The sequence below is a fragment of the Vigna angularis genome, chromosome 2 (genome assembly GCF_016808095.1).
Source record: "Vigna angularis cultivar LongXiaoDou No.4 chromosome 2, ASM1680809v1, whole genome shotgun sequence".
Lineage (NCBI taxonomy): Eukaryota > Viridiplantae > Streptophyta > Magnoliopsida > Fabales > Fabaceae > Vigna > Vigna angularis.
This window is the reverse complement of record NC_068971.1, coordinates 40,096,075-40,108,979: the sequence shown is the minus strand read 5'-3', so window position 1 is coordinate 40,108,979 and position 12,905 is coordinate 40,096,075. Positions and strand designations below refer to the sequence as shown.

The 12,905-nt window shown below is 29.6% G+C and overlaps 1 protein-coding gene across 1 annotated transcript; it reads right to left on the bottom strand.

The window, feature by feature from the left end:
• Positions 1–258: 258 nt before the first annotated feature.
• On the bottom strand, positions 259–960 carry LOC108328492 (zinc finger protein GIS). Its single transcript, XM_017562366.2, has one exon. It carries the CDS (start codon positions 958–960, stop codon positions 259–261), a length of 702 nt encoding a protein of 233 aa, XP_017417855.1.
• Positions 961–12,905: the final 11,945 nt, after the last annotated feature.

Below are 12,905 nucleotides of genomic sequence, written 5' to 3'. Positions count from 1 at the left end.
GAAATGTGATGAAAGTAAAACAAAAAAGCCAAAGGAAATCTGAAGTGTAAAAGTTCATGAGGTAGGTGCTAAAAGGATCATAATTAAAGGAAAAGAAGATTATATAAAAACAGTGATCGATATGAGAATCATCATTAGAACAAAGATCCAACAATAACAGATGAAAATTCTCAAATTTGATATATACCATCAGAGCCTGTGGGAGCAGGAGATGTTATTGGCATGTATAGGAACCAGTGTAAGTGTGTAAAATTGATGTTACAGATGAAGATCCAAACTCACATGGTCCTTTACGCTGGGTTTGAGGTCATAACCAAACTGCGAGCCAGAAGGGGAGGGACCCATCCTCGCCTTCACCATTTCCTGGCCAGAAAGCAAAGGCAAGGCGCATTGACGGTGTAAAATAGGGTTACTCTGGTGGTGGGTGTGAGTGGCTGCAGTGGCGTTGGGGATTCGCCACACGCCCAAGGGGCTTCCATTGATGGGTTGAAGCTGGTGCGGATAGGAGCTTCCATAGAACCTTCCGCTAGCAGCGTTACAATCCCAAGCTGTGTGAGAAGAATAAGAGATGGTGGAGGAAGTGAAGGTGGGGTTTGTGAAAGCGTAGGTGGTAGGATCGGAGAGGAGGGTGGTGTCGAGCATGGCTGAGTGGAGGTGTCGTTTGGCGTGTTGGCGTTCTCGTTTGTGGGCGTTTTGGTGGCCGCCTAAAGCTTGAGAAGTAGGAAAGTTTCTGCAACAGTAATGGCACTCAAATCTGCGGGTGGGTTCGGCGTTTTGTGTGTAGATGGTGTGGTTGTGGTGGTTGTCGGAGGGTGTATGGGTGGTTTTGGGGGCGTGGGAGAAATCCTGACCAAAGAGACGAATGGATTTGTCTTTATCTTTGGAAGGAGAGGGGCGGAGAAAGGGGAGCTGAGAGAAGGAATCTACGTTCATGAAGTCGTGGGTAGAAGTGTTGTTCATGTTAGGCAAAGAGAGAAGGATGGATGTAAAGAGAAGAAAAGATGGGAATTGAAAGGGTTGAAGGAGAGTGGGGTCTGATATATGGACAATTCTGGGGTGGCTGATGCATCTCTCAGTGAAGCCTGACAACGCCACAACATCTGAAAATGGCTTCGGCTTCTGAAAGTACGTACCGGCACAACCGATCTCTGGGACCGAACCCCAACACTGTCATTTCTTTCTAATCACAACTATATTTTTAATTTATAAACATGGTTTTATCATAATAAAGTCTTATTATTCTTTAAAATTAATATTATGTGTATACTAGTTTAGATCATTCATATTAGGAGCTAATAAAAATATATGTTAAAATAAATCTTCTAAAGTAGAGAGCTCAACGATGGAGACCTCATGGAAAAATGGGTTAATCACTCACATTACTTGCATGAATTTATAATTATTTCAAATTCTTTTAAATTAGGTTAGCGTGTTTAATGTAAAAATTTATTTAAATTTGAATAACATTTTTATCTTATTATAGCACGTAAATGTACGTGTTTTTTTTTTTTGTATTATTTTCTTATAGCAAAAATAGCTTTCTAGTGATTGTTCACCATAAAAAGGTCTGTGTTTATTTTCTTGGTTTATTTTTTATGAAGAAATGCTGTTAAGGATTGTGTTCTATTTTTTTTATTATTAAAACTAAATTTGTGAATGTTTTATATGATTTCAATTCTAATAATATATTAATGTTTTATTAATGATATAATGGTGAGTTGATATTGAAATTTTTATTTTTAAATATTTAAAATATATCAGTTAGCTATTTAAATTTGAAATATTGACGTTAATTTTCCTATAACAATATAATAAGTGGTTTAAAATTGTAATTTAAATTTAAGAATGATAGAAATTATAAGGATTAGAAAATTATTTTAGTTCCTAGAAGTGACTAATAAATTAAGAAATTATTTAAATTGGGAAATGGTACTGCCCATGAATGGTATTCCAAGTAATAATAATATATATATATATATATATATATATATATATATATATATATATATATATATATATATATATATATATATATATATATAGAAAACATGAGGACGTAACATATATTTGTTTAATATAGGTTACTTTTTCATGCGACAAATTTAAAGAATACACTAAATAGATTTATTAACCTGCTGCCTTAATTGCAGTACGGATTGTTAATAAGATTATACATATTAATATGAATCATTTTTTTTGTAATATGTAAAAGTGTTACTAATTAAGTTTACTTGGATGACTTTGTACCATCTTTGAATCACCATGGGATGATGTCGATTTATGTTTCAATACCATATTTATATTATTCTTGAATACGTATTTAAATATTCCAGGAAGAAAACTTTATCTCATTATATAAAACGACTTCAAGACTTTTTTTAATACAATAGTATATTTTTGAAAAATGTAAATGTGAGACTCTCCATTTAAAATATACCACATTAAAGAGAGAACTAAATGTAATTTTATATTAAACAATTGGACTAAATTAGTACTGGTTGACAAATCTTAATATATATATATATATATATATATATATATATATATATATATATATATATATATATATATATATATATATTTATATAAAAGCTTGCCATAGTATAACTTTTTTTTTTCAAATTTTAAATATCTTTAGTTATAAGAGTTACTCCAGTCAATGTCATGTAACAAAAATTTAGAAGTTAAATTTATTTTATTATTAAAGTCATTAACATTTTATAAGTTTTTGAAATTAATAACTTAAAATTGATTAAACTGACCCTATTAATAGCTTATTTTATTTTATTTTATTTTTAAATATTCAGATAGTTTAAAACTAGTCTTCATTGACTAATTAGTTATAATTTATAATTACATTAATAATACCAATGTTATCTTGTAAATATAAAAATAATTAAATATATTTTATTACGAAAGTAGGTTAGAATAATACTAATTTCTTCTCAATAGTCAAATCAGCATTACATTTCATTTTTATTTTCTTTCTTTCCAATTTTGAAACCTCTATGCATTTAATCTTTAATATATTTTTTTTCCTTTTCTCACACACCTTTTTCAATAACTTATTCATTTTTCCTTTTCCTCTCTTTTTCAACTTTTCTATTTTACAAATTTTTTAACTTGTTGTTGGGTTAACTCAAACTCATTTTGTCTCACTCAATCTAAAAATAATGGTATGTTCAATGTAAAAAAAGAGGATAAATTTCACAATTTTTAGAAGAGAAAAGATTGGTTGACATATTCATTGAACTATCATAATATGATTATAATTATTGATTTATTTATTGTGGAATGAAACTGAAATTTTGACAATAAATTTGAAGAATATGGTTCTATATGTTGACCATAGAAATTGTCAATTGAAATTATATAGTTAAAGAGATCAATTTCTTATTGTTGTTTTATTTTAAGTTTTTTCTTTTTTTTTTATTTGTGAACATGATTGCTTTGAAATATTTGTGGCTGTATATGCACTTATTTTGTATTTTTCATTCAACTATTTTGTACCCATGTGTTTTTACTTCTCATTTATCATGTTAAAAATGTCATAGTGAAAGTCATCATGATAAAGGTCCATGCCATTACAGGCAAAAGTTGCAAGTAAAGAAGGAGAAAAAATGTTATATTCTGAGAAATGTATCTGATGACTGTCATGATGATTAAAAAGTCCACTAGAAAGAAAGAAGTACACGAGTAGGAGTAAGTCTTTGTGTAGTTCACTAACTTGATTTTTGTTTTATGGTTTTGATTAGAATTGATTTAAGAGTTGTTTAAAGGCTCTAATAAGATGAGTTTAGGAGTTAATTTAGATGCCTCTAATAGGCGATATATGACTCCTTTAAAGTGATGCAAACTAATTAACATGTTTGGATTTAAAGTTTTTTTAATATTGTTATATAATTAAAGTTATACTAATTTAAATTATACACTACTTGTTGAATTTATTTTATTTCAACATTTCCCTAAAGTTTGTAGGATAACTCTTTGATACTGCATTATTTATTTTAAATATTATATTATTTATTTTATTAGATACGTGTGAACTTCAAAAATAAAGTAATAACTATTCAAAATTAATTAAAAATCCAAAACAATAACCACATGAAAACATTTTCGCAGGACTTTCTTTTCGAGAACTAGGTAAATCAAATACATCTTCAATTTCCTTCTCTACTTGTCAAGGGGATGTATTTGTGCTGTTATTGAAAACATAGCATCATGCAACAAATTGTACTCCTAAGACCATGTAACTTTACTACTTATGATAGGTTATGAATATCTTCAATCGTCCAATCTCAGTTAAAACTTATTTTATTTGTTTAATGAAAACTTGAGATATGATGGATTCCTATTCCTTTAACATTCTCCTTGTCTTGATCGATGTAAGATAATAATGATCCAAGAAAAATAATCACTAAGGACTTAACTATTTTAAGTACATGGAATAGCTTAAGAGATATTTTATATGTGTATTATTAGGAATTTACATTGAATATAAATAGAAAAGTTGAGTATAGTATAAGATCAAAAACACATAATTTCATTCTCTTAAAATTTTCGGTTTGAAGTGATAATAATCTTTATGTGTGAGTTGGTTCATGTCTTATTAATGTTACATTTTTTTCATGACTTTTTTTAAAAGATCTATCAATGATATAAGATTCGAATTAGTAGTTGGTTCAAATGAGTTTATATCTTAAGAGTTCTCGAATAATCTAATAGAAAAAGTTTCATTGGGTTCTCTGTTTGATGAACACAATATTTTTATGTTGATCCTTAGAAATTCCAAGAAAACTTGTGATGTATTCATTAATTATTGTTAGTGAAAGATTTTATTGAACTAAATTTCACATATTTTTCCACCATATTGAGGTTTTCTCTAGTTAAAAGTTTTGGTGCCTCTTGATATCTCCCTCCTTTATTTTTGTGTATCTTATTATTTTGCATATTATTCATATAGGTAATAATTGATATGGGTTTTCCTTTCACTTGTTGTTTGTTCTTTCTGTTATCTTCTCATCAACTAGTATCAGATTTGAAAGTTTGTCTTGCTAATCGATTTTGACAAGTCTTTGTATCAAAAGTTTTCATGATAAAGGGTCATGCAAGTATATCCTGTTATGATGCACTATGATACTAGGAATACTTATGGTTAGCTTGAGAGGAAAGCCTAAATATAAAGAGAGTAATACTTGAGAGAGAGATTGTTGAAAATTCTACATTAAATACAGATGAAAATGTGAAGTGTCATATAATGATGAAAAACCTATAGATCCATTGTTAAAGTTTTGTGTTGGAAATAATGTCAATTTTCGATAATCTTTTTTCAAAAGACTCAATTACATTATAACTGAAACTTCATCTAATATAATGATATTAAAAAAAGATTTTATATTAAAAGTTTTCTTTATAGAATAAAAATCAAGTTTATGTTACTTTAAATCCTCTCTCTTTATATATATATATATATATATATATATATATATATATATATATATATATATATATATATATATATATATATATATATATATATATATATATTAGTTTTGTTTTATTTTCTTCATTTTCTCTTAATTTTAAATCCCCACTTGATTACTTAATTTCCTTTTCATCAAAATTCACGCGCTATAACTAATTTATTTATTTTCAAATATTTGGTCATATTCAATCATGTTGCTCACGTAGTTTTCCAACTTTTTTGGTGGGAACATATTTTCAATTATTAAGTTAGCTGATATTGTTTGGTTTCATATCATGCAAAATAAAGCAATAAGTACACTAGCTAATCACATCAAGTAAAAGTTTCGGAGTCTTGCGCGCATGATATAATCTTCTCCGGATCCGAATAATTGATTTCTTCTTTTATTGATGTTATCAATAATTTTTATTAAAATTTGGATGTTGTTAGGAGTGATTTTTACTTTAGAAAATTTATTTTAAAAAAATATATCTTTTTTATTTTATTATAATTTTTTAGGAAAACTATTTCCAATTTTCTAATTTTTCTTTTGAAATTTATTTTGGGAACAAAATTAATAGTTTTCTATAATTATTCTTCACACTTAAAGGAAAAGAAAGAGATAAGAAACTAGCGAAAATAAAGGTGGTTTGAATTAGAAGAATTGAAGATAAATAAGAAAAAACTTGAAATATTAGAATACTATTTTATTTTATTTATTATTTGTATATACTATTATTATTTTATTATATTTAAAAAATTGAAACTGAAAATATACTTCATAATCAATTATGTGAATTTTATAATTAATTATGGGTCATTTTTAAAGTAAAAAAAACCTAATAAAACATTATATAATTGATCATACTCACATGATCAATTAAATTATTATTTTTCACTTTTTCTTTGCACAATTTTTGGTGGAAACTAAGAGTATGTTTCTTTCTTATTTTGCACACTTTCTCTTTTAAGTGCACACAAACAAGCAACTATTCTTTTTCTGGCTTTCCGTTCCTCTTTTTCCAAATCCTATCTTTTGAACATATGCAAACAAGGATTGAGAGATTGAATAATAGCTATTAAAAAATTCCAATCCAAGGTATCAAAATTTTTTAATGTCCACCTTGATTGCAATATTGTCACCTTAAATCATTGATCAAACATCTAGTATCTACAATATTTTTATCCTTAATGGTCTATATATATTGCTAAATAGGGAGAAATTATGTGTTATCAACAAGAATTTTAATTATGATTTTAAAGCTAAATTAGCAACAATAAGCCTCATGACTTTAACAGAGTCAAACCTGGAACTTCAGTATAATAAGGGACATAAGGTTAGCATTTATTCTTGGAAGATCCAATTTTTCTTACAGATCTACAACACAACATGAGAAATAACTTGGCCAATATCCCAAAAAACATTTTAAAAAAACCCTCAGAACTATCAAAATCCCGGAGAAATTTTCCATTCAGTGAAAAAGCAACAGTTTTCACCTTTCCATAAACATGAATATTAGTAAGCATAATACTGTAAAACTACTCACTATGGATGAAACCATGCTGATAAGGTCATTTGAGGAAATATATAACATGGTATGAGGCATAAAGATTTGAGAAAAAACAAATCCCAAAAGCATGTTATTGATTTTTGTCTGGTTAAAATGTTATATCCGTAAAGAGTAATTGAATAGAGTTCAAAAAGGCTTAAAGTTGATAAGTAGATAGTTTAGAGTAATTGTCGACTAGTTTTTTGAAACAGCTATAAAAAGATTTTAACAAAATAGTTTGTGAACGAAAGCATTAATTTTTTGTAAGTATAACACTTATATAGGAGAACATGATTTTTAAATTAATTCACTCAGTGATATTCACTTCTTTTTTAAAATCTTAAAGGATTGTACTAATAAAACTAATTACAATTATTTTCTATGTCACATCTAACTTACAGTACTTATGCTTACAATAATTATACAAAATCACTCTTGAAATAGAAAATTCAAGTGATCCCATTTATCTATCCTTGAAATAGAAAATTCAAGTGTTGTTTAACATTAAGTCGCCTCTGACATCCCATGAATATTCTATTATTAATGTCATTCTTAATTAGAACAAATAAAGATGTTATTTAAGATTAAAGAAAAAAAGACTCTCAAAGAAGGGATATACAAACGAAACCTTCTTATTGAAAATACTTTGACAAGGTAAATTATTTAACACATTAATTCTATATAAGATGTCCTAATGATCTAGAAAACCAATCTTTGAAGCAAAAGTTCATGCATTGGTCGTGCAATGAAACTTTTATTTATAGCGTTTTAAATAAGACCTTTGAGACTTGCAAGCAAATGTTATATTCTTATTTTAGGTCTCTGGTATAGGATGGTATGCTTTTAAGTGACATATATCTTATTAAACATCCCTTTCTGACACTAACAAGAACAATTTAAGATACAAATGCAGGCAAGTTGGTCTGTTATGTCATAAGCTTTATCGGTATGCGTGATTCAACTTTTGATAGCTTTTATGACGATCAACAAATTCAAACTTGAATTTTCAATTTGCTATAAGTTTCTTTTTTAGTCTTGATTCTTTTGTTAGGCAAGCTTTTGATGATCATTGTCTAAGAGATGTTTGTAGAGAAGATTTTTTTTTTTCTGATGGTTTGATTATTTTATATAATGAACACTCCTATAATTAGTCAATCAAAAGTTCATATCATTTGTTATAATCAAAATCATAGGATGTCTTATAACGAATGTTCTAGTCTATGCAGACTAGATCGCAATCAAAATATTTAAACAAAACTGTTTAATCAAACCATCTTGATCTAAGAGTTTTTCTCTTTTTTTATTATAAAAAATAAAATTAATTTTATTTCATAATGAAACATGTTAAAGTATCAATTACCTAGTGGCTTTATTCTTGGATTTTGAAAAAGGAATTTTGAGAGCAATTAGAAAATGTGAACATAGTTAAGCACATTTTTCGTTTCATGAGTAAAAAAAATGTGAACATGTGTATTCTAGGTAATAGAGTTATTACACTAATATGCAATTAGATTAAGAGATGGTACCAGTGTAAACAAGATTATAATGGCAAAAAGAGATATCAAAGTATAAGACATAATTAGTCATTTTATATGATCTAACAATTGTTATTTGGTACTTTGAATTTAAATTTATATAATTATAAAGTTATTTTTAAATATTTTATATTAAAGAAGAGAAAATATATTTTTTAGTGTTGAATATTTGATAATATTGTATTTTTTTATGATTTTTATATTTGTTTATACAAATAAATTAATGAATATTGAAATGTATGAGTATACTCGTTACATGATGGGAATAAGGATGAAAGAAAAAATTTACATTCGTCAAGTACAAAAATGATAATTTATTTTTTCTTCATATATGAAAATAAGATAACAAAACTCATCGGAAAATGTTTCTTTAATAACACTTTTTTTAGAACTTTCTTACAACGCTGATATGGTAGCTTGTAATTAGTCCATTTCAAATATTTCTTTAAGAATAAATTCAAACGGGCTAATAAAGTAGTGACATGTGGCTCCTTATAAAAAAGTTATTATGAAAAGGTTGTTAACATATCAAAGTTCAAATTCCTCTTATCCCTTCTTCCGATTGTCATCCTTACATGTGTGGGTTGAAAACTAGTAAATTATGATAATATCAAGGCATTTGGGGTTTTGAAATTTGTGCATGTTAAAAAAGATAAATTGAAAATAAGGATAAAAAAGTGTTTCTTCATTGGATATGTTGAATGAATGAAGAAATATAAGTTATCGAGGTTGAAACATGGTAAAGTTAGATGTTTCATAAGTAAAGATGTCAAATTCAAATTACATATTCAAAAGAAAGATAAAGAAAACACTCATGTTGAGGTGGAGTCTTTTTCTTTTATATCAAACTATATAGAGTGATTAGACATTAAACTATCTTATAATGAAAAGTAAACTCTTACTTCTCACTCAAGAAGGTTAATATGTGAAAATTCGAACTCTTACTATCAATACAAGAAAATGCCAAAATAAAAACTAATTTTAGAGACAAAAATAGTCATTATAGTTCCTAATTTATAAACTAAAAATTATTAGTATTTAAAATAGTTTCTATTATGAATAAAAATTATAATTGATTTGTGAAGTGATGATTAAATTGGTCTCTAATATTAATTACCAAAAGAATTATTGTAATTAAAAAAAACTTCTATTTAAAGGATGAAATTGAAAAACAAATGTTAACACCAAAAGAAAATCTTTTTATATATAAGTATAAATATTAAGTTATTAATTACATTTTAATCAAATCATGTAAGAAATATAAATAATAGTGTTGTCAAAATGGTTCACTTGGCCTAATACGGTCCGGCCCACCACGGGTTGGTCACTTAGTGAGCCAACTCAACCCGACTTATTTATTAACAAGCCGAAAAAATTCAAATTCATACCGGCTCACCACGGGGTGGTGAGTTAAACGGGTTGGTTCACTAGCTCACTAGCTCACTTAATTACAAATTTTTTTAAATAAAAAAAATACAAATTTTTTGTAATTCAAATTAAAATAATTTTACTCTAAAATGATGTTAAACTCCAAAGACAATTCAAAATAAAAAAATTAACATACAACTCAAATGTAATCCAAAAGCAAACTCAAAAAGCGAATAAATAAGTTTATAATATTGATAATTTTTGTATCACTTATCCATTTATATTCAATAGATAAATTTATAATATTTTGCTTTCTTGAAACATCTTTTTCTTTATTCTCATTTATAATACAATAAAAAATGTTAATTAATAATATTAAAACACAAAATAATAAATAATTAAATTAAACTAGGTGAGTTGGTGAGTCAATTCGGCTCACCACGGGATCAACTCGGGTGAGCCAGATTGAAAATTGACCCGTATAAAATAAAATTATTTTTTTCAAACTCAATCCGGCTCAAACTCGTGGTGGATGGGGTTGACCTGCGAGTTCTAACCCATTTTGACAGCACTAATAAACAATATGAATTATAAAAGTTAATTTAAAATCTAAACTATTTTTATTAGAAGGTATAATTTTAGTTTATTACTTAATTGTTTTATTATCAATGAAACTATTTAGTTATTATAATAATTTTACTAAAGTATATTTATAGTAATATTAAAATTTAGGGTATAAAGATATGACTAAATATAGTGTGTACCAGATGTGATCCCTTGAGCTCAATCCATGTTATAACGGTCCTAAATATTTCCGCTAAAATAAAGCAAGTAACGTAGCATTATACCTTGGCCATGTTTGATTTGTTTTGTTATCAATGCAGGATATTGATTCCTTAATCTATCTATCTATATGGAGACTCACATTTGAACATGTAACCTGAGGAAAATCTGAACCTAATAACTTGGATGAAATTGAAGGTTGTCCAGTGGTCATGAACGAATGATGAGTACAAAAAATATGAGTTAGGCATAATAATAGCAGTGATTTTTCTTTGGTAAATATTAGAAAAAGGTACGAGAGATAGTGATGAGCTCAAAAAATACTCGTTGGGCTCGATTTCGGCAAGTGTACCGAATCGTTCAAGTAATAAACCGGTAAGACCGGGTATCGTTTTCCCAAGAGACTCGTAATACTAGAGAATTGTGCGATTAACAACTCATATAGACTCAAGAACATAACATCAATTTACAAACAAGTGCAGAAATGTAAATTCATACATAATTACAAGGTTGGACTTTGGTATTGAAGGCACTTGGAAATGGAAAAGACTAGAAATGGTATGAAATGACATTGCTAAGATTAGTGTTCACCAAGGCACTCTTGTGTATAACCAATTTCATCTCCTCTCTATCAATTTACTAAAGTCAATCCACTAAAACACTCTAGCCCTAATTCCTTAGGTGAAAGAGCCTAGGTTTTCCTTATCAAACCCCAATTCCTTGGCAATCTAACAAGCAAAACCCGCATTAAAGAATTGGGATCTAAGACAACATGTGAATCATCTTCCATTCCTAGAATCAATGACCCACAAGGACTCTTATTTCAGTTCAAGATTTCATCTTACGTTCCCATAATCCATAAAACCCCAAAATCAAGTCATGAACGTTCCCATTACATGCAAGCTTTAAGATTGGAAACAAGAATACTAGCAATTGATAGAAAAGGCATATATAAATTCAAATCATTCAACAATTACACAAGAATTCAAAGGCTACAACTAATCCCAACAAAGATGGGTTTGGCTCTCCATTTCCATGGAGAGCCCTAAAGCTTACAAGATGACCATGGAAGAAGATGAAGAACCCAAGAGGAAGAAGGGAGTGTTCCCACGAACCCTAGCAGTCCTCCAAGCTCTCCTCTGAGTGAAATCGCGCCTCCAAATGACCAAAGACCCTTTCCTCTTCGCGTTTTAGGGTTAAATAAGCTGTCTGCCACATCAGTAAAAGTCGCGCCCGGGCGCCCTCTGTCAGTCGCGCCCGAGCGCGAAGCTCTCGCAAAAATTCAAATCTGGCGAAAAGTCGCGCCCGGGCGCCCCTCTGTTTTCGTGCCCGAGCGCGAGCCTCTCGCATTTGGACGAGCGTCCTCCTTCCTGGACGAGCGTCCTCTTTCCTGGACGAGCGTCCTGGACGAGCGTCCTCTGCCTGGCTGGACGAGCGTCCACTTCTGCCTGGCTGGACGAGCGTTCTCTGCCTGGGACGAACGACCTCTCCTGGACGAACGTCCTCCTTCTGCATGGACGAACGTCCTCTTCTGGACGAGCGTCCCTCGTGTCTGGCTGGACGAGCGTCCTAGGACGAGCGTCCTCTTCCTGGACGAACGTCCGCTCTCTTGGACGAGCGCCCGCTTCTGAGACGAGCGTCCTCGGACGAGCGTCCTCCTGGACGAGCGTCCTCCTGCCTGGACGAACGTCCACTGTCCCGGGACGAGCGTCCTCCTTCCTGGACGAACGTCCTTGCACTGCTGATGGCATTTCTTCGTGCTAATTTCTTGGTCCAGTTTATATAGTTTGTTGGAGAGTCTTCCAAGCTCATTTTTAGCTACAAAATAAGGGATTATTGACGAAAGTACATCAAAGTAGCCAAAAACACAAATATTTAGAAAACATGACAAAAGACGAGGATTAAACAAGTTACAAGTTAGAAAGGAGTTGATTTTGCTACTAAAATGATGCTTAAATAATGGTAAAATTTAGTATTATCAGATAGAATTACCGCGACTTACGTGGTACTTGGTTTCTGTGTAAGCACATGTTTTTTTCTTCTGAGGGTTTCATGTTGGTGCTTCATGAGGCGACCACGTTAATTAATTGAGAAGTTCAGGGTTCAGAAAAACAGAGAAATGGCCCAACTTCTCTCTTTTATGGACCATGTATATACTGTACTATAAGTTGGTGTCGGTTCTTTATTTTTGTTGGCTACTTTATA

Bases quoted from the DNA above. Each gene is read 5' to 3' on its own strand.
- LOC108328492 (XM_017562366.2), bottom strand. From the start codon at position 960: ATGAACAACACTTCTACCCACGACTTCATGAACGTAGATTCCTTCTCT.